The 25,247-nt window shown below is 42.1% G+C and overlaps 1 protein-coding gene across 1 annotated transcript in view; it reads right to left on the bottom strand.

The window, feature by feature from the left end:
- LOC121150654 (myosin-IIIb-like) overlaps positions 1–25,247 on the bottom strand; it is a 113,396-nt gene that overhangs the window by 7,987 nt on the left and 80,162 nt on the right. Inside the window, exons 7-9 of the mRNA XM_040971698.1 lie at positions 18,850–18,954; positions 18,529–18,628; positions 14,269–14,345 (exon numbers count right to left, since the gene is read on the bottom strand). Of these exons, the coding sequence (XP_040827632.1) occupies positions 14,269–14,345; positions 18,529–18,628; positions 18,850–18,954 (282 nt within the window). The remainder of the gene's footprint in view (positions 1–14,268; positions 14,346–18,528; positions 18,629–18,849; positions 18,955–25,247) is intronic.

Raw genomic sequence — 25,247 nt, 5'->3', positions numbered from 1 at the left:
TCACGGTCTCTAGTTGGGACCATTTGATTGCAAATGGTAGGATTTTACTCATTTTAATGGCTGAGTAGATTTCCATGGAGTAGATGTACCACAGTTTCTTTATCCAAAAGGCTTTTTCCTCCCTAAAGATTTATTTATTTGAAAGAGTTACAGTGAGAGAGAGAAGGGGAGGGAGAAAAGACACAGAGGAAAAAAGAAAGGGAGAGAGAGAAAGAGAAACTCCCCAAATGGCTGCAATGGCCAGGACCGGGCTAGGTGAAAGCCAAGATGCAAGAGCTTCATCAGGTCTCTCACATAGGTGCAGGGGCCCATATACTTGGGCCATAATTTGTTGATTCCTAGGCACACTAGCAAGGAGCTGGGTCAGAAACAAAACAGCTGGGACTCAAACTGGCTTCCACATGGAATTCCAGTATCACAGGCAGCTTAACATCACCCCATAAAGCCAGACCCTAGAGGAGTTTTTTACAGAGAAATATGAGCCAGATAAACTGGAATTGGTGTTTTTCTTTGCTTTTAATTATATATTTATTTTATTTTTATCTGGAAGCAAAGAGACAAAGACAGATGGAGAGACAGGGAGACCAAGAAAGAAAAAGATCTACTTGCTGGTTCCCTATTGTACCTCTACCAGCCAGGGTGGGGTCAAGCCAAGACAAGAATTTAGAACTTGATCCAGGTCCTCCAACATGAGTGGCAGGAACCCAAATACATGAGCCATCCATCACTCCCTGCCTTTGTTAACAGGAAGCTTCATCAGAGGCAGAGCCAGAATTCAAATTTTGCGATGTCCCAAACACTGTCTTAACAGACGTGCCAAACAACCAGCTCCAAACTGATCGTTTTTGTTTCAGTTTGACTTGGAGTTCTTCTTTAATGTTCAAACAAAGGCTAGGGTTAAATCTATTTAGTACACTGAGAATTTGCCAGAAATTGTCCAAATTATATTGGTCTTTTCTGGGAGTCAAGCAGTTGGGGTGAACAGCACAAAGGTGTAAGGAGGACAGCTCTCCTGTTGGCAAGGCTACAATGTGTTTCCAGCTACACCACAAGGCCCAGCAGAATGTCTCTCTTATCACCTCATTGCTGCCTGACCCCTTTTTATGGACACTCAGTCACCTCTTTGATATTTCTTGGAATTGCCTTGAGGGTGCTGTTGTTTTCCTGCAAATATGAAATGATTTCTGTAGCTGGCATAATACCTGAAACAGATTTTATCAATCATATTATACTGAAAGGGTCTTTGGCAACTTAAGACAATGAGACACAGCTAACCACATACAATAGTACAATTGAGCCTATACTACCCTCAAATGTCTTGCTATGTGCCCACCTTTGTCCTGGAACTTACCCTAGGATGTATAATGTTCTCCTTAAGAAATGGCTTGATAATATGTTAGAAACAGATGGTAAGTATGGAGGTACAAAGAGTTTATTTACTACGCATTTTGGTTTTCCACTTATGTAAAGCAGAAAGCATATGGGGCATCTTCTAAAAGGAAGATAAATGTTGTGAGCCTCTAGGGGAAACTGGGTTGAAATTTCTACCTTCTATTGGCACTTATATTTAGGGAAAGAAAACAGTTTGAAAAGATAAAAAGAAGGTTCTTACAAAAACCCTCCATTCATAAAAAGACTGAGCCACCCTGATCCTTTCTCACTGCCCTTTAACAAAAGAACAAAAAACAACTGAAGGGCCCTGCACGGTGGTGCAAGTGGTTAAAGGTCCTCGCCTTGCACGCCTGGGATCCCATATGGGCGCCGGTTCTAATCCCGGCAGCCCCGCTTCCCTTCCAGCTCCCTGCCTTGGCCTGGGAAAGCAGTCGAGGACAGCCCAAAGCTTTGGGACCCTGCACCCGCGTGGGAGACCCGGAAGAGGCTCCTGGCTTCGGATCGGCATAGTATCGGCCCGTTGCGCTCACTTGGGGAGTGAATCATCGGACGGAAGATCTTCCTCTCTGTCTCTCCTCTCTGTATATCTGCCTTTCCAATGAAAAAATAATAAAAATAAATCTTTAAAAAAAAAAAAACTGAATATGACAACACCTAGTGTATGACTGACTGTAAGATTTAATAAGAATCTATGATATATCCCTTTATAAATTCCTTTCATTTATACACTTTCTTTTTAATTTTGCATTCTTGATTTTTTTAAGTGATACTAGTTTAAGTTTAGTGAAAACTGATTTTGGATGTAAGTAAATCCCCTGTCACTATGTAACTGCATGTACTACCAACCATGGAGTTCCTAGCCTCAGCTGGATGACTGCAGGTTGAAGGAGTAATGGTTTGCTGGGAATGTTTGCTTTGAAGTAAAATGATAATAATGTTTCTAAGAATTATTTTTGTAACTATTATTTTAATCATGAAGTAAAAATGAAATAACTGGATGTTGTACAAAAGCTTGTGATTTCTGTATAAATAAAGAAGGCAGGTTTGAGGTGTCCATTATGAGCATCAAGTCATAGCGGCCTGCACCTTCATTATCACCAACACCACACACCGTTTGCGAACTCTGAAATCACTTGCAGCAGGTCTCCAGCAGCCTTCAGGAACTTCAGATAGATCTCTAGTTAAAGTGTGATGTTCTACACATCTTTCCCCCAGAATTACAGTACTGTGCTTAAGCCTTTAAAGAAACAAACAGGTTCAATTTGAAAACACACAGAACTGCTTATGAAGGACTATACTGTTGTAATAATATGGGGGAAATAATTTAAGGGTAAGGAATCTGATGAGGGGATAAGGGAAATCCCAGAGCCTAGGAATTGCATCATAAAATTTAAAATAAAGGGCCCAGCACTGTAGCTTAGCAGCTAAAGTCCCTGCCTTGCATGTGCTAGGATCCCATAGGGCACAAATTCTAATCCTGGCTGCTCCACTTCCCTTCCAGCTCCCTGTCTGTGGCCTGGGAAAGCAGACGAAGACAACCCAAAGCCTTGGAACTCCACAGCCTCATGGGAGACCCAGAAGAGGCTCCAGGCTCCTAGCTTCCTATCGGTGCAGCTCTGGTCATTGCAGCTGCTTGGGGAGTGAATCAATGGATGGAAGATCTTTCTCTCCGTCTTTCCTCCTCTCTGTATATCTGCCTTTCCAATAAAAATAAAGCTTTAAAAAAAAACCTAAAAATAAAATAGAAGGGAAAAGAAAACTCACAGAGCACACTAATACAATACCAACTTCCCAGCCTGGGTACAGGAGGGCAAAGGGGGACTCGTCTGGATGTAGAAATCAGCACACAACACTAGGCTCTATACCTCAGTCCCCTGAAGCCCCGAGGATGTGTCACTTAGCCTTATCTGCATGCTGAGTTCCCCTCTCAGACTCAGAACCCAGATCCACCAACTGCTTTGCAAAAGGTAAACTAGCTCCCCCAACTGTGCAGGTATCCTTGGGACTCAAGAGAGACCAGAAGGAACACACCTGCTTGGAGATCCAGAGAAATCCCACATTCTCTCTTACCCCAGCAGGTTCCTCATGCAGATATGGCCATGAGTGGGACCTTAGCTGTCACTCTACTCATTACTTTACAGAAGTGGCTGAGGTCCCAGGGGCTAGCACTTGATTTGTCTGAAGCCATACAGCAGGTTCCAGGCCAAATCAGGAGTAAACTCCATGGTACCCCATATCTACTGTGGATTCCTATGCTACAGAGAATGCTGCCACTACCAGACTCCCCACTCAGGAAGCCCCAGCCATGTTACTTGCCACAGTGGGTGAGTATGTGGTCTAGGTGTTAAGTAGATGGACTTTCTGTTGCTTGCTATCATGTGCCCTCACGTTCCCCTTCCCTTGCTGTTCTCTGCCAGCTACACTCGACTGGCACCAGAGACCAGAGTGAGAAGCAGCACAGCAATTCAGCCCATTGCACAGCTTCTTAGGTCAGGTGTCATTAGCCCAAGTGAGAAAAAGTTCAAAAAGATTAAGAAACTTGCCCAAGGCCACTCAGCTAACAGAGGCATTAGCCCCCAGTAAGAAACCACAGACAAGACTGAACGCATTCAGAGTGGTATGATTATGAACAAGAAACCACAGAGACAAGAAAATTTTTTTAAATCTTTTTTTATTCCACAACACAGCTGAAAAGAAAAATAAAAAGCAGGAAGAGAAGCAAGTGCAACAAAAGCTCTGAATGCTCCTGCTTGGGCACCCTGTGTCACCTGTAAGCAGTAGTCTTTGGTTTCAGCCCTCACCCAGGTGACATCCCCGTGCAAGCCCAGATACCCTTAGGGATGTCATCCCTTTTGATCATAGAGCGGCTCTGTGTCCCTTTCTAAAACCAGGAAGGTTGCCGAGATTCCTAGGACATAAGTGAGCACATTAAATAATGGGCTCCCTACTGCCAATTCCCTGCTCCTGCTCCATTCCATGGGGCTCAGGGACCACCAGACAAGAGAGTAAATGCAGTGCTCAAGGAGGCTGTCCTGGCCTAGCACTGAGTCGGGAGGGGGGGAGGGCCTCTGCTCTAGACCACACATATTCCTGCACATCTAAGACCTGACACCTGCAACAATCTCTACTTAGACTTATAGGAGGAGGGTGATGGCGTGTCACCACTGCCTCCACACCGGTGCATGACAAATGACTCAACTTTCCCACACAGCTCCACCTGGGAGTGAAAGCTGAGATGCATGCTGCCATTCTGGTCCTGACTAGACCTGGGAAACTGGGTCCTGCCTCCAGGCCTTTTAAGACAGAACCACTCCATGACTGTGGGTAGGGACAGCTCCAGAGAGAGGGAGCTCTTCTATAGAGACTAATCCCAAGAGGGCAACAGCCCTCTTTCTGTAGCAGAAAGCTACGGAATACCAGAGAAGGAGGTTTCAGGGGAAGCCCTTGGACAGAACTTCCAGCCAACCATCCAAAGTTCTTCAGCTCTCACTTAAATCTCTTGAGTACCCAAAACTGACATACGTTCCTTACATTTTGGCTGGCAGGCAAGGTGCCAAGATAAACCCTAACAGCCACACCACCATCACCAGTTTACCTTGCCTGGGAGCTTGCTGAGATGCCATCTTAAGTCCTAAGGGGTGGTGTAGTAGAGCGCTCTCTCTCTCTCTCTCTCTCTCTCTCTCTCACACACACACACACACACACACACACACACACAAACTACAAATGCATTGTGAAATAGAAGGGAGATAAACACTACCAAAGGGGAGTAGCCTATCTGCAGGCCATGGAAAGTCCCTGAAATCACGAGGTCTGATACTGCCATGGCCACTAAAGACAGATTCCAAAATTCAGTACATCCCCAGCAGGCTGATTCCTATGTTAATTTTGTATGGCCTGCAAATTATGTGATAAATATACAAATGAACCTTGACAGGGAAAACAGTCCCCACCCCCAGAAATACAAACCCAATTCTTTTTTACAGAAAGTAGGCTTGCCAGAGGCGCAGTTGGGGCAGTAATTTTTTAATACCACCATTGTTTAAAGTACTTGCTATGTAAGGTACTGCCCAATACACTTTCAGTACCTCATTTCATTTTGTCTTGAGGAAAGTTTTTTGTTTTTTTTTCTTTTTTCCTTCCCCAATCTACCTTTCTACTTCTTCCCATTTTCTAAGCAGAAATATGCAGTAACTTGCCCAAGCTTAGTGGCTAAATGGGTAAGCAGGTCTCCACAACATGACTCCAAAATCTATGCTCTTCACATGATTTGTACAGACCAAAGCTGCATTAAGACAAGGGAAGGAAGGAAGGAAGGAAGGAAGGAAGGAAGGAAGGAAGGAAGGAAGGAAGGAAGGAAGGAGTGAGCAAGGAAGGGCGTGCAGGAGGGCAGAAGGGAGGGAGGGAAAGAGAGAGATAGAGAGAGAGAGAGAGAGAAATAATGAACGAACTAGCACTAGCACTAAAATGGAAAGCTCCTGAATTCAATGCTGAAAACCCTTTTTTTCCCCAGATCCATCCTACCACCTTGTGCATTAACTACACTGGCTTGTAGTGCTGGATTGAAATATACATTTCCCTCAACATTCTGGTATGAAAGTTATCAATACTGATATGAAGTTACTTTTTTAGAGAGATATATTTTGTTTATTTGGAAGACTGACACACAGAGAAAAAGACAATATAGAGAAAAAAAGAGATCTCCCATCCCCTACTTCACTTCCCAAATGGCCACAAAAGCCAAAGCTAGGTGAGGTGAAGCTAGGATCCCAAAACTCCATATAGGTCTTCCAAATGGATGGCAGGGGTCCAAGCACTTGGGTCATCAACTGTTGTCTTTCCAGGTGCATCAGTAGGAAGCTGAATTAGAAACAGCAGCCTGGACTCAAACTAGTCCTCTGATAAGTGATGTTGGTGTTGGTTGCAAGTGGTATGTTAACCTGTGGTGTCAGAACACCCACCTCAGTAGCAAAATGAAATCTCTTTTGCCTTACCCTGATAGTATGAGGCTAGAAGGCCATGAAGAAGGCACAGTATGGCTACTGCAGCTTGCTGTGTGAGTCACACAGGCTAGCTACCCACCTGCATGAGAACTTGCCTGACACCATGAGCTAAACATCATAAATGAGCTAACATCACCTCCCAACAAAAGTCCCTGGTACAGGCATGTCTGTCTTCTGTCCATGTTCTTGGGATAGGTCTATGGTTTACTGTCACACAGGGATTTCAGATCACAGTCCCCACTCAGTCCAGAACAAACTCTGCCTTAAGAATCACTTATTCATTTTAGGCTAACATGAGAAAGGTCAGCTCTTATCTTAGATAATTTAAACACTAAATTCAAATAAACAAAAGGTCTTATGCTATACTAATGATCACAATCAAACAATTTGCTGTGGTACAGTGGCTTAGAATGAGGATTTTGGAGGCAAATATTTGAGTTCAAATTCTGGTAGCATCACCTAATAACTTATCCAAAGACACAAAACACACACAAACACCACACACACACACAAACATGGTCTATGATTTACTTTGAACTAGTAATAGCACTGACTTTATGGGGTCGTTGCAAGAATTATCAATGAGTTAATACATATAAAGCTTACTGTCTGGTACATAGTAAGCATTTAATAAGTGCTAAGTCTTGTTTAGGAACAAAACCCATTAGCTTGAGCTTAGAGAGCAAAATAGTAACAATGACAATAATAATATTTCTGTGCTACAGTGTTTTAATGGCTTTCTCAACCCTTCTGCATAAAATATCTCATTAGTCATCTCTAGCCCTGGCAGTACCGATGGAAATAGCATTACCCTATCATTTAGCTAGGAACAGCATAATTAATGAAGGCATGAATTGTTGCAAAAGCCCATGCTCCTTCTGTATTGGTATAAGCTGGTTGTTATGGCAACCGTCCCCCGTCACAGAATCTTCTTGCCAGGCAGAGAGAGACAGAGGGAAAGAGAGAGAGGGGGGGAGAGAGAGGGGGAGAGAGAGGGGGAGAGAGAGAGAAGAGAGATTCATTTTTGGAGCCATCACAGAACATCTGCTTCACTGCTCGGGTGATTAGCTCTTGTTTGCAACAATGGGCAGATGGAAGTAAAAAGGAAGAGATTTTTCCAAAAAGAAGCAAGTGTTTATTTTATCCATAAGTCTGTTTTCTAACACAGAAGCCAATCTTGCTGTTTTAAGAATCCTTAACACATGGGCTGCTCCTTACACACTAGTGCAACGAGAAAGTTGTGGTCTGTCCATCAAGTGGCAGGTAATGTCTCCTTCGTGTGCATATTTTAAAATGATGCATCTCTCTCTTCAAGTGTCCTCCCACCACATTTGCATACATTAACTGTGTGAGCTGTCAGCTAGTACATGTTCTCCGGGCTGAAGCCCCATCTAAGAGTGAGAACATGAGCATCTTCTCTCTGCCTTAACGTCCTCATCTGTAAAATGGCACTTGCATTCTCATGCAGTCAAATCCCACACAGCTCTAACACTTACTAGGGACATGAATTAGTGTAGTGTACCTCCCACACATCCTTAAGTCACATTTTCTTCAGTGGTAAAATGCAGGGCGGTAGGAGGGGCAGAAATAACTACTATGGAAAGATGTTGAGAAAATGAGACAAAATAATGTATTCTAAAAGTATCTTTCAAGTGCCTGCACATTAGTGTGTCCCCAGGAAGTGAAAATTTCCAGGAAGGGTATTTGGTGTAGTAGTTGTATTGGAACACATGGGTTCAAAGTCCCAGCTTCACGCTCCATTCCAGCTTCCTGCTAATGTGTATCCTGTGAGGCAGCAAATGATGCTTCAAGTACTTGGTCCCTGCTACACATGAAGAGATCCACATAGAGTTCTAAGCTCCTAGCTGGAGTTAATCATGGCAGCTTCCTGTTAACCAGACAGACCTTACTGGACCATTAGGTATGGCAGCTAGACCATTGGGAGGTGAGACTTGACCCAGAATAAGAGGCAGGTGGTTAGGAAGTACTAACGAAGCTCTGCATGGTAGCCATGTACCATTCATAGATGTCCTTAATTAAAAATAACACAGCCACTTACAGACTTCCTCAACAAAAATAACACTGAAAATTTTAGCAACTTTTCTTAGATTCAATTTATGAACATTCAGTTTTTTCCTACGGGTGATGACAGGACAAATAAATAAAGAACCAGCTATTCTGAACCCCTTGTCATCACCTATAATTAACATAAGTTTTTATTTCTTTTTGCCTCAGATGAGACTATTATGTAGAATGTGTTAGATGGAAATACTGGCTTAGTAATATTCATGCTGACCCTGGGAATAGATTGTGTTGGAAATTCCCAGTGTCAGCAAGTCACAAAATGTGGATTCCCACCTCTGTTCCCTACCTTCCCACTTTGTCTCTGGATGTTTAGCCCAGCAGAGCAGTGCATTTCTGATCTACAACATTACAAACACAATTAGGCCTCACTGGCATTCTCACAAGTTAATGTGACTATTTAAAACAGTTTTTGCCAAAAAAAATTATGCAAACATGAGACAGTGTTATTTATTATAAGAAATCGGCTATCAAGAAATAGTGGAATAGAAAGGAGAAAATAAGCATGCCTAATGGAAAGGTTTTTTGGTTGCTTACTTTTTAAGGAGCCTAAAATATAGGTTAACATCTTAGGCCAGAGACCAGAGTGTCCAGGGAAGTGACTCAGGCCTGTCCAAACATCTAGGAAGATAACTGACAGGGCCGGAGAGGGGTTGAAGGGAATGCGTGGCCAGAAATGAAGTAGACATAACAAAACACTGAAAGTATTGAGGGCCCACATTAAAAAGTATTTATTATGCTTGGGCCATCCAAAAAGAACTAAGTTTAAATACCTGAAGTGGAGCAAGAGCTCTGTGTATACATGGATGCATGTGCAAGTAAGTGTGCAACATCTGCACAACATGCAGCCCTGAAAATACTAGATGGATGACTGGCCTACCTTAGAAACCTGAGTGATCTACCAGGAGAGAGAAGGCTGTAAAGCTTCCGGGGATAGGATATGTTTCTATGCACACACTCTCCCCAAAAGATACACTGAAGTCTTAACTCTCAGGACCTCAGAATGAGAACTTACTTGGAAACAGAGTCACTGCAGAGGCAGTCAGTTAAGATGAACTCATTCTAGAACAAGGCAGGCCCCTCATTCACAATTATTGGAGTCTTTAACGTGGCACCATAAAACACAGACATACAGGGAGTTCACCATGGATGGCACAGGCAGGACTGGTGGGCTGCCGCCACCAGCACAGAGCCATAGCCAGCCAGTAAGCCCTCAGCAGCTAGAGAGAAACACGACAACACAGTTTCAAATTTCTAGGCTCCCCAGTTGTGAGGTTACCCATTTCTGTTGCTTCAAATCTCTCAGACAGTACTGCCTGAATATAGTGGGCCTAGGAAATGACTACATAGATGAACAAAGCCTCAACCTCAGGTTGAACTTCTTGGCTGGTAAACAAGAGCAGCCCCATGGGAGTGAAGGGAGCTTCTGCCTGATTGTACTGCAGGCTCTTTGGCCAATGGCCTGCCCCACAGGTACTCAGAGGCAATGCCCTCACACTTGCTCCCAAATCAGTCCCTGAGGGATAAAGCTGGTGTGTGACCAACCAAGTCTGGAATCATCCATCACTGCTCTTATTAACGATATAATTTCCTGTTTAAATTAGTCTGACTGTGGTACTCAGATAAATGCATAGTTTCTATATTGAGGGTTTTTTCTTTTCTTCTTAAGATCTCTTAATTCTACTCTGTATGCTACTGACAGTTTATAAAAAATAAAAAATCATATTGACTTTGACTTTCAGATGAATACTTTTGCTACGTCAATTTATTTCTCCAATACACTGCTTGATATGTCCCGTCACACAAAGATCACCCAACATTTTTTTCCTCCAACAGTGCTGAGTTGATGCGACCCCAGTATTCTTCAATATTAGTAGTGTCCAAATAAGACAGTGGGAAAGAATGAGTAGAGAGTGCTGATAAAATGATAATCAATTCACTCTGCAGCTTTGTGCTGCCCCACTGAACTGTGCTTCCCAAATGCTTGTCAGCATTAGAGTGTGCCATGGTCACATCCCATTAGCTACCTGGTTTGTAGTATAGCCTATTTGAATTAAGCACTACAGTTCTTCTAGCTTATGAAATAAAAAATTGAATAAGAATGTGAAAAGAATAATTTGGTTTAGTTTCTCAAACATAAAACAGGATCAAGGATCTTTCAGTTGCATTTTAAAAATAAAAGTATGGGTCATCTGCAGTGGTTTTATTCTACTGGCATTGAGATTGTACACATTGTTGCTGAATTTAACCTAAACATCACTATCCGTACAAGCAGAAACAAAAACATGCAAAGACAAATGCACTTTGCAGACCCTACAAGATGATGTAACTGTAACCATTATGATTATGATTATATGTGTTCTCAAGGACTGCTCTTATTCCAAAGCACTACTCACAGGGAAGAACAGAAACATCTGTTGAATTGAACTACCAAATGCAAGGTTATTCCTGTGGTCATTCCTATGGAGGATTGTGGAGCAAAAAGAGATTTTGTTAGGAAAAATAATTCTTCATTTCGGAAATAAACATAAAAGGTCCCAGAACATGCAGCACATGAGCTCACATCTTTAGACTCTCTTGCAAGAGCAATCAGACACTTGCCCCTGAAAGGAGCTGTGCAGATCTCCACACTGTAAGGGCACACTGTCTACTCCTCAGTTTATCTACTGCAGCAGGCAGGAGGTCACACCAGCTGTTCCCATGGAGAAGGGAATCACTGCCAGCCAATCTGGGCAACAGTAGCTCAACATAGACCTCTACACTGCCCCCTGGAGAAACACTACGTATTTTGTATAATGCAGCTGAAATTGGAAAGTCACAAATACCTCTTCAAAGGTACAGAGCCACGGGCAGGCTTCTGTATTTGCATTTTGCAATCCTGAGAGTACCCACTGGTTGCAAATTAGTACATAAATGCCAACTTGCATGTTATACCACACCAAGCACAAACTGAGTGGCCTCGGTGACGCTTTGCTTTCAGAACAGATCAAAATCCACAGAGCTTTGGTATGAACAGCTCTCCTCAAAACAGCCCTCCAAATTTATCTTCTCCACTTGGCTCTTTTTTAAGGCAATAAACTTACTCACCCAACAGTCTTTTGTTTTTGTTTTCATTTTTGTTTTTCATAACTACTTTACCCTTAGCACTATACTGACAGATGTGTAGCCCAAGTCCCTGCTAGGGCTTAGAATCAGTCTGGGGGACACATCTGCCAACAGAGTGCAGTGGTGTCAGTGAGCTAGTGGAGCCTGTAAAAACCTCATGGGAGCAGAGACAGGAGCCTCCATGTCAACTAGTGACTGGAAAGATTTCCTAAAGGAGTTAGTATTTGTATAAAGACAGAGGATGAGGGAGGAATTGCCACAGCACTGAGGACCATTCCAGATGCGACAGCACACACCAAAGGTTTGACGGAATGACACATTAGCAGGGATTTGGAGAGTTATCTGTTGTTCATCACTGTCAGGACATTAAGAACAAAAATTTGGGCAAAGTCATCAGATATGAGGTTGGAAAACGAAGGGCTTTATATACCACTCAAAGGAGTTTTGACTTTATTCTAATGTGTCTCTCTCTAACAGCAGAGTTTATAAGGTTCCTTTATAAAACATCTTAAGGTTTCAGCTTGGTTTCAATGATAACTATATTAATAATAATAATAGGAGGAGAACTGATGAAAACATATTTCAGATCATCTGAATGACCATTTGCCATATATTTCAGTGCGCACACTGTGTTTACTGTTACCATGACACCAAGCCAGAGATGTAACAGGTGGAGAGCAGAGGAGATAGTTTGCATGAAGAAAGAGATCAGAGCAGCTAAAGTGAATCAAGCAGGAAGAGGTCTTCGCTACCACATGGTAATGGTGGTAGAAATTTCATACTCAGAACAATCCATGTCCTCCTGTTCTTAAATACAATTATACTGCAATAGAAAACTAAGATGCACAAAATAATATTATCTACTTTAAATTAAAGCTGCCTACTTGGCTTTGCAACTTTTTCATACTATAGGGTACTTTAACTAGTATATATAAATTTAGAATTAAGTGGTATGTTCAGTTTAGTGCAAAAAAAAAACTGAAATCATACATGATTTTTTCATCATACATATTTTTTCATGAATTTTTTTAGATTCCTCATATGCAGGGATTTCCTCATATGCATAGGACCAAATAATTCATTTTCCATACAAATTTTGAAGTACCTTCATACACTCCTTTTAACAGGCCTATAAATTACTTGTAAATAGTTCTATAAACTGTTCTTTATAGTTCTATAAATACAAATGATAAAATTTACATCTTGTATCTTGTTTTATATACATCTTGTATCCTTGACTGTCACAGAGAAATGACGGCCACACAGAAAGGCCAAAGATGGAAGGACTTCTGGGCTTGGCATCATGGCCTAGGGGCTAAAGTCCTTGCCTTGAATGCACCGGGATCCCAAAGGGCACCGGTTCTAATCCCGGCAGTTCCACTTCCCATCCAGCTCCCTGCTTGTGGCCTGGAAATGCAGTCAAGGACGGCCCAAAGCCTTGGGACCCTGCACCCAAATGGGAGACCTGGAAGAAGTTCCTGGATCCTGGCTTTGGATTGGCACATCACCAGCCATTGCACTCACGTGGGGAATGAAACATCAAATGGAAGATTTTCCCCTCTGTCTCTCCTCCTCTTGTATATCTGACTTTGTAATGAAAATAAAATAAATCTTTAAAAAAAAAAGATGAAAGGGCTTCTAACCAAGTGACTATCTGTCTCCTTTCATTAAAAGACACATTTGGGACCTAGCACCAAAGCCTAGTGGCTAAGTCCTTGCCTTGCACATGATTGGATCCCATACAGGTGCCAGTTCCAATCCCGGCAGCACTGCTTCCCATTTAGCTTCCTGCTTGTGGCCTGGGAAAGCAGTAGAAGATGGTCCAAAGCCTTGGGACCCCATACCCATGTGGGAGACCTGGAAAAAGCATCTGGCTCCTTGTTTCATATCAGCTCAGCTCAGGCCATTGCGGCCACTTGGGGAATGAAATCATCAGACAGAACATTTTCCTCTCTGTCTTTCCTTCTCTGTATATCTGACTTTCCAACAATAAATAAATATATAAATCTTTAAAAAAAATTTTTTTTAAAGAACACATTTGCTTAATCTCAATGATGTACTTTCCAAGAGAGGTCAGGATCCCATGGAATAAAATGTTAACCTGGCAAGCAAATCTGCAATTGTGTTTCACAGCATTCCTTGCCTATCTGGAAAGTTTCCCAAACTTCTATATTCATCATTTGGTACCAGTTCTATGTTGATGCCAGGATTAAATTAGGACCAAATCTCACATTTCACTGCAGTCAACAAAATCTGCCTGATAACAAGAAACAAGCAAGCCCACTGCAAATAGTTCCATAAGCTGGTTGGAGTTGAACTCTGTTCATCAAGGCAAGTAACGGGGATGCGTCTGTCCAGGAAAGGTGAATTATTTGAATATACACAAAGCCTGGAAGAACTTTCCAAGTCACTTCCCTTCAGATTACATCTTCTAGAGGGGACACCTTTTCACAATTGCATAAAGGTATCCCATGGGCCAACTGCGAACCCATTTTGTTTTCATAAAATTAAACCTTATATGTACTGCTCACTGTAAACAACTATCAAAGATTAATGAGGAAAACAGATTTCCTCCACCTTGAAAATTCTGGAGAGCATCTAACCCAAACAGCAAAAAGCAGTGATATAAAGGCACTCAACAAACACAGAAAAAAAACAAACCCACTACAAGATGCTCCCTGCTTACCTCTGGGGCCATCCAGAATGGGGTACCAACTGATGTGTTTCTTCGCAGACGTGTGCTGGTGAGCTGAGCAGAGACTCCTAAGAAAAATGAAGCAAAATTCAGCACTAATCAGAGACTCAGGCTAGCAACAGCTAGTGAGCTTTAATCATCCAAGGTCTAAATATTTTAGGCTTCTTGGTTCATGTAGTCTTAGCCACTGAATTCTACTCTCATGCTGCAAAAGCACCCATAGCAAATACATGAACTACTGAGCAAGCCTGCGTTTTGGTTAATGAATGCTGAACTCTCAATTTCATGATTTTCAACCACCACAAAATATTCTTTTGGGTCTTTTCTAATCACTTAAAGATGTAAAACACATTTTTTGCCCATAGGCCACACAAAAATAGATGGGAGACATATTTGGCCCAGAAACTATAGTTTGCTAATAGCCCAAGGATGCTAAAATCTTTATCACTCTATTCAAACCTTTGGAACTTTGTTTCCTAATGAACAATGCTATCTATATGACTGCAAATAGGAATCAAAAGAAAAACATCAACAACTAGCATTATCCCCAAATATCTTCCAGTTATATTCTCAAATTACTTTAGGTGATTTTGTTCATAAGTAGGTAGTTCATTTTATGGAGGAAAAATCTATGCATATGTAATAGAACAGTGGTATAGACATAAAAAAAATTCAGTGCTTCACTTTGCCCAGAAGCCTGAAAACAAGCAAGAGAGCATTTTTGTCAAGTGGAAAAAGAAACTGACAATAATGCTGTTATCTGAGAACCCAGATTTTAACATAATTCCAATGTTCTTTAACCAACTCTCTTTTTTCATATACCAAGAGGGAATTAAGTGGAAATAAGAGTATACTGGATTTAAAGGGAGAGGACCCATCTTTCATCCCAGTTATGCCTTTTACTGATTGTGTAACTATATCACCTTTAAAAAATTTTTTTTAGGGCCCGGCACGGTGGTGCAGTGGTTAAGGTCCTCGCCTTGCACATCCGGGATCACATATGGGCGCCGATTCTATCCCAGCAGCTCCGCTTCCCTTCCAGCTCCCTGTCTGTGGCCTGGGAAGGCAGTCGAGGGCGGCCCAAGGCTTTGGGACCCTGCACCCGCGTGGGAGACCTGGAAGAGGCTCCTGGCTTCAGATCGGCATAGCATCAGCCGTTGGGCTCACTTGGGGAGTGAATCATAGGATGGAAGATCTTCCTCTCTGTCTCTCCTCTCTGTATATCCGCCTTTCCAATAAAAAAAATAATAAAAATAAATCTTTAAAAAATTTTTTTTTTATTTATTCAAAGGGCACAGTTACAAAGAATGAGGGTCATAGGAGACAGAGACAGAGAGAGATACAGTTCATTTGTTAGTTCACTCCCCAAATGGCCACAAAGGCCAGGACTGGGCCAGATTGAAGCCAGGAACCAGGAGTTCCTTCTATGTCTCTTACCTGGGTGCAGGGGTGTTAAGCATTTGGGCCATCTTCTGCCTTTTTCCAGGCACGTTAGCAGGGAGCTTCATGGGAAGTAGAGCAGCCAGGACTCAAATTTGAACCCATATAGATGCTGGAATTGCAGGTAGCAGTTTTACTTGCTATGCCACAATGCCAACTTCTACATCACCTTTCAAAAATACTTACTCAGGGTGAGAGTTTGTATACTAAGTTAAACTACTGTTTGGGCAACCATATCTCATATCAGGGCAACAGTTCAAGTTTGAGCTACTGTACTTCCAATCTAACTCCTGCTAATGTGCCTGGGAAAGCAGAAGACGGCTCACGTGCTTGGTCCCTGCTATCCATGAGACCTAGAAAAAGCTCCCAGCTCCTAGCTTTGGCCTGGTCTAGCCCCAGCTGATGTGGGCACCTGTGAGGCGAAACTGCAGGTGAAAGAACTCTGTCACTCTGTCTTTTGAATAAATAAAAACAATCTTGGATGTTTTTTTAAAAACTTATGCATTTATATTCATTTTCTTTGAAAGGCATAGCTTTTGCAAATAAATCTACGGTATTCTTTTATATTAAGCAGAACCTAACATAGTCTTCAAGATAATGACAATGGCTGCTTTTATGGGCAAAGCTTGATTGGTTCTTTCCTCAGCTTACTATAGAAATAAAAGCTGGGAATTGGTTGCAGACAGAGGAGTTCTATTTGCAAAGTGACCAAGTGAATGAGAAAAGAAGGAAGGGGAAAGCACCTCCCGGCAGAGGTCTTCTTGGGGCAAGAACCTGCAGGGAAGACATTCTCCATTTGGTGGTCACCCATCCAGTTACAACATGGCTGGGAATTCCTGTGCTGCCCACTTTAAAGTAGTTTTCCTTCTCATTAAGCTGTCAGACTTCTCAGGGCTTAAAGCTGTCCTGTTTGCCAATATTTGCACTGCATGCAAACATGGAGCAGTGAGATCGTGGCCCACAGAGAATAGCCTCATGAGCCTTGCCCTTAAAGCTAACACAGAATTTTAGTGGGCTTGGAGGATCTCAGTTGCCACTAATTCTGTTGATGACAACAACTCAGAAACCTGAATACTGTGTACCAAATTTTGAGAGCATCTTGTGTGGATTTGCTGAAGTTATTGTTAGGTTTACTACTTGCATTCTCTTTATTGGAAAACCATTAGGGACTCTTTAAACCCTGATGGCCACATATAATTTCCCACTTTACCAAATCCTCAACACAGCTTTGTTAAAACAAACAACAACAACAACAAAAAACAGCTATACCTTTCTGTTTTTATTTCCATAAGTTGAAGTTCAGAAGCCCTCAAACAAAATCACAAAGCTAATGAGCGGCTAAATTAGCCTTAATCTCCATCCTGATCCATCTGCATCTCTCAAAACATATTTGGAGATATGTGTGGAAAACACATCTCTAAAGTTAGACATGCAGCATCCTACTGTTCTATCATTCCTGAAAGGGAGGAGTGAAAGGCTTGAACAAAGCATTCCTCTGCTATTTTTATTTGCTTGCTCTTAGCAAAACAATTGATGATCCACTTTCAGTAAAGGCATTCAGAGTGGGATCAGAACTTAACAAGTATGTGAGAATAAGATAAAAAAAAAAAAAATGGCTGTCTGGCCTGCATCTGAGAAATTCAAAGCCTGCCATCCTGCCTGCAAAACGGAAGGCTGGGACAATCTTAGGGTACCTTCTGGGAAGGTTGTAACCTCCCTAGTATCAGCCAATAAGGGATTGGGAAGAGACCTGCTTCCCTGGGGACACATGTTTTGCTCTCAGTGTCCCAGGCAGGCCAGACTCTAAACACCCACCTTTATAAAGTCACAAGTAAACCCTTATTTTCCGACTTCAAGTCAGAATCCATCCTTCGATGGGTAGGTGGTCTCTAGTGGGCTTCTTTCCATATTTGCAAACCAACCAAAACACTAAAGCAGCTTCATTTAAGCAACTTTTTCTGGGCAAGTGATTCATTGACACTGAATATTTTTACACTGAATTCTTTCTTATCAAAAAAGTCATGAGTATCCCAAATCATCAATCAATTCCACACCAAAAGCATTTTTAAAGTATTTGTCTAATGTTTCTTCAGTATTTGTAATAATGAAGTACTATCATTGAACTAATTTAGAAGATTAAATGACTCAATATACCTAAAAAGGAAAGCCAAATGGTATCTTGGTTTGTGAATGTCCACATATTAGTATTGCGAGGGGGAAGAGGGGAAAAAACAGTATTTACTAGTTCTCAGGGCTTAGGTGATATTGCCTGAGGTTTCCTCTCACACTTCCATTTCATGTTAATGTTTTCAGTTCAACCAGCCTCATATGTCACCACAATAATCATAATTTAAAGGGATATTAGCTCCCAGGCCCAAAGGACTATTTTACCTTCTGCTCACTGGGAATAACTATGCCTAAGGCAAAGGAAAGTCATTTGAAACACCAAATAGTTTTCTCTTTTCATATGCACAAGGACAAACAAAATGTAAACTATAGACAATTGCTCCCTGAAATGAGAAATTCTTATCAGAAAAGCAAAAACTTTTTTCTGTCAAGTTCTTCTTTTCAAACAGTTCTGTTTTCAGTCTTTAAGAAGATTGCTTCTAAAGCTGAAAATGGATTAACAAACAACCTCTCCTGGGGCGGTCCATCTGCTGTGCTCCCCCGCCCCCCGCAGGCTGTGTGTCACTGAGAGTTTCCCCGGCCTGTGGTATAACACATAGGCTCCTGGCATCTGGGACAACAGTGCATGGTCCCCTTCGGGCTAAATTGCACACATCAAGGAAACAAAAGACTAGCAGTCATTACCAAAGTCAACGAGCTTAACTCCTCCTTCTGTTGTCAGAAGAATGTTATTTCCCTTCACGTCACGGTGGATGATTTGGTTGTTGTGCAAATGCTGAAGGCCCTGCATGGTGTCCCACCACCAGGGAACAAAAGAAAGAGAAAGGGGACATTCACACACTTATGTTAAAGCAGCTACCCCGCTATTAAAAACCTACCCTATTACCCCATTTTGCCACACCTTCCTGTGGTGTGCAATTTCCCCACTGTAACCCTGCAGTGAGGGTCTAAGCCACCTACAAAGTGTCCCCTCTGCCAGCATCCCAGCCTGAGGAACTCTCTTACCAGGAGGGCCCCATACAGGATATACGAGATCACTGCTTCGTCCAAGCGCTGACCACACCTAAGCAGGCCTTTGACAAGCTCAGTGACCGAACCCCCATTACACAGCTGTGACAGAACAAACAGAAAGAGAAGCATACCGTTAAGACAGACTAATTGATTAATGATTCATCGTAATAAAGTAAATTTCAAGACAACCTCTAGCTTGGAATGATCTGCAAACTTCCATTACTCAGATAGATCCAGTTCTTTCTGTGTTTCCTTGACTCAAGGTGATGATTTATCCAGACAGCTGGCTTTTTAATTGCCAAGTAAAGTCCAAAAGCACAACTTATTATTTAGGAATTTAAATGAAAATGCTCTTAAGAAATCACAGTGACTTCCTGAGTATTTTTCACTTGTGAATATTGTTGTTGTTGTGTTAATAGTGAGGATAAAAAGGGCCCAGAAGAGGTAAGACCCTACTGATAACTGAAAGGGAATAAACTTCAGGGCCTGTAAACCTTCCTGCCTCAGAAGCCCCACCAGCAGCTCTGCCCACAGTCGCCACTGCACGTATACTAATGGGGTACAGCTGCATCAGGTAGTCCTTTAACCATCTCCCATTCAACTTCAGCCTTTCAGTAACAATTTGGTCTTCTCTTTCCCATCCCATTTCTATAACTAAGAACACTGTAAGATTCTATTTTGCATATTTTCTGTTATTTAGTACATTGTACATTACTGAGATGTGAGTAAACGAAGTGCGTATGTTATATTTTCTGAGTTCTTCAACAGTTTTCAAGGATAACTTCTACTAAATGTAGGTTTCAGTTGCACATACCAGTTTCATGTTACAGACCCATCCTCCACTTCCCTGAGGAGAAACTTCAGAATTTACATCAAATTCTAACACCCATACTTGATGTTGCAAAGGCAAAATCCCTGTGGCAGAACCCTCAGTCTCCACCCGGCACCCTGTCTGCTTTTTGGGGACCAGTTAGTTAGTGAACAGTGATAGTCCCCAAGGTTGTGTCTACTTAAGTCAACTGGCCACCCTTAGGCAAGGAAATCTGAGGGAACACAGATGAACAACAGCTTTCCTAAAAGAAGGTAACTTTTCATCAAGACAATAACACATGAGGCTCTATTTGACATCAACTATGAACATCCACAACATTTTAATAGAGAGAGCAGATGCTTTTATTTAACTCTAGCACATACCTTGTGCAAACATTTATTATCAAGATAAGCTAGATGTAAATCTGTCCAAGTTTTAACCACTTAAATCGTTCATTAGAAACAACAAACGACTAAAATTCTAGTATAGAGAATCTTCAAAACTGTAGTAAAATTGCAATCTCTCAGGAATGCTTTAAGAGGGACCCTAAGAGCAATGAAATGCATTAAGCTAAGATGGCCCTGTGAGTTTGGGACTGTATCAGTGAGCTTGGAATCTGCTGTCTGCCATTCAGGTTGAACTCCCCATCTATGGCTCTCAAGGTCCACCATTAAGGGCCAGATAACACCTTCCTTAGTGTACTTAGCTCTTAGTGTACTTCTGATCTTATGTCTTTCATGACCACGCAAGGATACTCTGTTGAGCTATAACACATGTTTGGTGCCATAACTAATAGAATAGTCACAAATTCTGGACATTTGAATGATAGATTATCTCAAGAAGTAAATATATCAAGAAATAAAGATAAGAGAATTGACCACAAAGTTCAGGGCTTTATAAAAGGCAAGTTTGCAATCATATGAATAAGGGACATCTTCAGTTGCTGGAGTCATGGAGACATGAGAAGACACAGGAAGTTCCCTTTGTGAGGAGGAGGTTACCTTATAAGGGGGTAACAATGAAAACATCAGTTTCCTAAAATCTTCTCCCATTTGGAAATGTCAGAGAACACTTTATGATAAACACAGTGCCCATGTCAAACGAAACTGTGGCATGACATGGTGAGGCCAACTAAGCCAGAGGCTACAGCAACAGTTTCTTAGGCCTGCACAGGTTCTTTCAGCTCGGTCTCTCTCTGCCTTTCAAACAGGAAGAAAGTAGTTTTCAAACATGGTTTTAAACATTTCAAAGATAGATGGTACAATTTTATCATGACAAAGACTTGATAGTCACCAACAGTTCTGGGGCCTGTGTCCTTATTGCCATGGCTTTATATAACCCAGATCCTGGGTTGTACCCAGAGCTTGATGTCACCCAGACAGAATGGAAGGAAAAGAAGGAAAGAAGAGGCCTGAAAACACAGTGCTGACCTAATGACTGAGCTTTGAACCGAACTGTGAAAAAAAGATTAAAACATTCAAGTGTGCCCTTTCCAAAGAAGTCACTCAACTTCTTGAACCTAACAAATGTGTTAAAGATCAGTTCTTCAGTCTTCTCTAGGCAGGTAAGGACTCAGAAATAAAATTGTCATTGAGAAGTCTTTGTTCTCAACAGTCTGTGACTGTCCAATTTGTTACCAATAACTGTATGTTGCAAGCTCTAGCCTCAAAGAGCACACCCAGTAGTGGACAAACGAGTGAGCAGAGTGTGGAATGTGGAGGCAGGGTCACACTTATGCAGCAGTATGTCACTGAAAAGGGAAGGGTAAACTCTGCTGAGGAGGAGCAAAGAGGACATTCTTGCAGATCTTCCCAGAAACAGAACATTTATAAGGAGTCTGAAGGAGAAATAGGCAATGGAGAGATAGCTAAGAAGGGGAGCAGCATCTTAAGAAAAAGAGCATAGGGCCCAGCAGCACGGCCTAGCAGCTAAAGTCCTCGCCTTGAACGCCCCAGGATCCCAAATGGGTGCCGGTTCTAATCCCAGCAATTCCACTTCCCATCCAGCTTCCTGCTTGTGGCCTGGGAAAGCAGTCAAGGACGGCCCAAAGCTTTGGAACCCTGCACCCGCGTGGGAGACCCAGAAGAAGTTCCTGGCTCCTGGCTTCGGATCGGCGCAGCACCGGCCATTGTGCTCAACGTTGCACTCACTTGGGGAGTGAATCATTGGATGGAAGATCTTCCTCTCTGTCTCTCCTCCTCTCTGTCTCTCTCCTCCTCTCTGTATCTCTGACTTTCCAATAAATAGTAAATCTTAAAAAAAAAAACAAAAAAAAGAAAAGAAGCATAATGTGTTATGTACAAAGGAAGAAGAAATAAGAGATATGTGTACATGTATACGCAAATAAATTTTATTATGTTTTTTTAAAGACTGAATTTTTATAAGATTTATTTTACTTTTACTGGAAAGGCAGATCAATAGAGAAGAGAGACAGAAAGATTTTCTGTCTGATGATCCACTCCCAAAAACATAGCTAGGAGCTTCTTCCAAGTCTCCAACATGGATGCAGGGTCCCAAGGCTTTGAGCCATCCTCTACTGCTTTCCCAGACCACAAGCAGGAGCTGGATAGGAAGTGCAACAGCCAGGACATGAACCTGTGTCCATTTGGGATCCCAGTAAGTGTAAGGCAAGGACTTAGCCACTGAGCCACTGCACCAAGCCCATGCACATAAATTTTAAATCCTCTGCTAATATTGGGACAAAGATTTGCTGAGATCCTAGGGTATGGAGATGGAAAAGAAGATGTGGGACAAGGAAGGACAGGTGTGCACTGCTAAGGAGAATGGGTTTTACTGTTGCACATTATGTCTATCACAGTACATTTGCTATTAGGGAGAGAGATGAGGCAGGAAGACGACTTGGTCAGCAGATTGGAAGGTCCCAGAAGAAGACACCACCAGAGTTGGGCACTCATTAGAGATGTTGAAGCACTCAATGGAGCCAGAATCAAAGTCAAGAGTCTTGAAAAAGAAGAGGCAGTTTGGGGGGACTTTTATGAGAGAGATTTGACAGGAATTTCCCACTGTATGTGGAAGGTTACGAAGGGACAGTGTCCAGACACACTATGAGCATAAGGGAAATATCAGTAATATCCGTTGGCCCTCTAGAGCCAAAGCAGCAATGAAATGGCAGCAATGACAGTACCTTCATCAGGACCATACTCTAGGCTGGCTCCCCTCTTAGAGAGGCCCAAGCTTTGCTGTGTTGCAAGAAAGCCATTAAAATTCTATCCAGAGAGGTCAGCATTGTGACACAGTGGGTAAAGTCACTCCCTGTGACACTGGCATCCTAGATGGACACCAGTTCATGTCCCAGCTGACCCTCTTCTGCTCCAGCTCCCTGCTAATAATGTCTGAAAGAAACAGTGGAAAACGGCCCAAGTGCTTGGGCCCCTGCCCCCACATGGAAAACCTGGCTGAAGCACTTGGCTTATTCCTGGTTCTGCCTTGGCCACTGCAGCCATCTGGGGAGTAAACCAGCAAGTGAAGATCTCTCTCCCACACATGCATGCTCCCTCACTTTCTCTCATTCACTTTAAAATAAATTAATAAATCTGTTTTTAAAAATTCTACCCTGGAATTGTCTCCTGAAACTGCATTTTTGTTTCGCCACTTTCCTATTTTAAATATAATCATTTTGGCAAGAAGGGTCTCTTGGGCAATATTTTATATGGGTAGCCAGCTTACAAACTTCCTTCCTAGCCCTAGAACCTAGCAAGGGAGTAAGAGCAGCTACATGCCTGCAGGATCACAACTCAGCTATGGACTTAAAATAACAGCAAAGTGCCTTTTGGTGCCTTTTGTTTGCTAAATGTCAGACTTTCAGAGCTGTCTAACTCCCAGGATTCACAGGAACATATAATTAAACTATTCAGGCACCCTTAAAGAAAGCTGTCCCATGGCATTGATAAGCCTACCAGCAAGGTTTCAAAGAGCAGCCTGTGGGTTCTTGAAAAAAAGACATTGGAATTTGGAAATACAAAAGAGAACAGGCACACCCACAACAATTGTCTAACCAGGATAAATGTTCAGTGAAATGGGGTGAACACTTTAAAAGCATGACAACAACATTTAAGTGCATCAAATAAAATACACTTCCTTTAGAACTCTAAAAAGACAACCAAGTTTCCCGCCCCAGTCAGCCTTTTCTTTGTTTCCACCCTTCTGCCAGCCATCAGATTCCAATGCAGAGGTATATCTGCATCCCTGCTGTCCCTCCCTACGCCTTCAGAATTCAGGAAACATACCAACCAGATGTACCTAGAATTTAATGAGTTTCTGCTCCAAACCATGAAAAACAGAAAAATCATTGACATTTCACTCCATTCTCCAAAACCACTGGTGAATATTGATTCCATCACAGTATGTGCATTTGCTAGGGTGGTCATAATTTCAAGCAAAAAAAAAATGTTTCTTGTTCAACAAGCCATCATATTTTTCTCACGTTATTAAAGAATGTGCCATGCAATACAATTGCCAGACTTATGCTCTTGCCCAAACTCCAAATTTCAAATAGATTCTATATTAGCACCTTGGTCAGGTTTACTCAGATTGCAGAATATGGAAGAATTTATTTGTTTCTTAGTGCCCTTTTATTCAGTAGGCTTGATATTCCAAGGGCAGATTTTATGGAAAGCATAAAGAAAACATCAGGTTAAGTCATAATTACTCAAAGATTCCCTAGGAAGCATCATGTTAAACCCAGTCTTTCTATAAGTCCAAAACAGGACACATTTCCCCTGTGCTACAACTGATAGTTTATTGCATACCACATAGTCACTGACCTGTAACTAGATCACATCAAACCCTTGTAATTTTATTGGGTGAGACTCCTGAGTGGCAATCAGAGCAGGCTGAGGGTCATGCTGTGAGAGGTAGATGGACACTGGGATACTCTTGCCCATCTCTCTTTCCAGGGTTCTTGCTTATTGAGGACAGTTGGGACTGGGCAGAATCACTTTCACTCCTCAGCTGAGCTCTTCCCTGGCCAAACATCATCGACCACATCACTGCAAGATGCCTTTCAAATTTCTTTCCTTTGTCTAAGTCCCAAGTGTTCTCTGCCTTCACTCTGACTCTCAGCATCCCAATGATCCACATTCTAGATGATGGAACCTATTGTCTGATCCAGGGTTCAACATCCCAGTGCTTTCTAACCACCTCTGGCCAATCAGAACCTTCCAGGACTGGGTTCCAGACCTTCAGAATTCTATCAAGACTCTAATTCATGATGTGGTGTCAATAAGTGCAAATGGTTTCACTTTTTTTTAAGAGAAAAACTGTATGATGAATTTATTCTTGTGTTCTGGAAAGAAATCGCTTAAATTATAATGCCAGCCACAAATTAGTCAACTCTTAGAAGCCAGAAGAAACAGACCACGAAGTGTGTATAAAATATCTTACTATACATCAACATTTATATGTTCTATAAAATGTAAAGTAAATGGAAGTTAATTCAGTATCCAAAATTTCAGAGATAATCTTTCAATATAAAATCACACATTTGGGCCCTGCGCAGTGGCGCAGTGGCGCAGTGGCGCAGTGGCGCAGTGGTTAAGGTCCTCGCCTTGCACACCCGGAA

Source organism: Ochotona curzoniae, unplaced genomic scaffold, assembly GCF_017591425.1.
Source record: "Ochotona curzoniae isolate NIBS_2020 unplaced genomic scaffold, NIBS_Ocur_1.0 contig_2210, whole genome shotgun sequence".
NCBI lineage: Eukaryota > Metazoa > Chordata > Mammalia > Lagomorpha > Ochotonidae > Ochotona > Ochotona curzoniae.
This window is presented reverse-complemented; position numbering and strand designations above follow the sequence as displayed.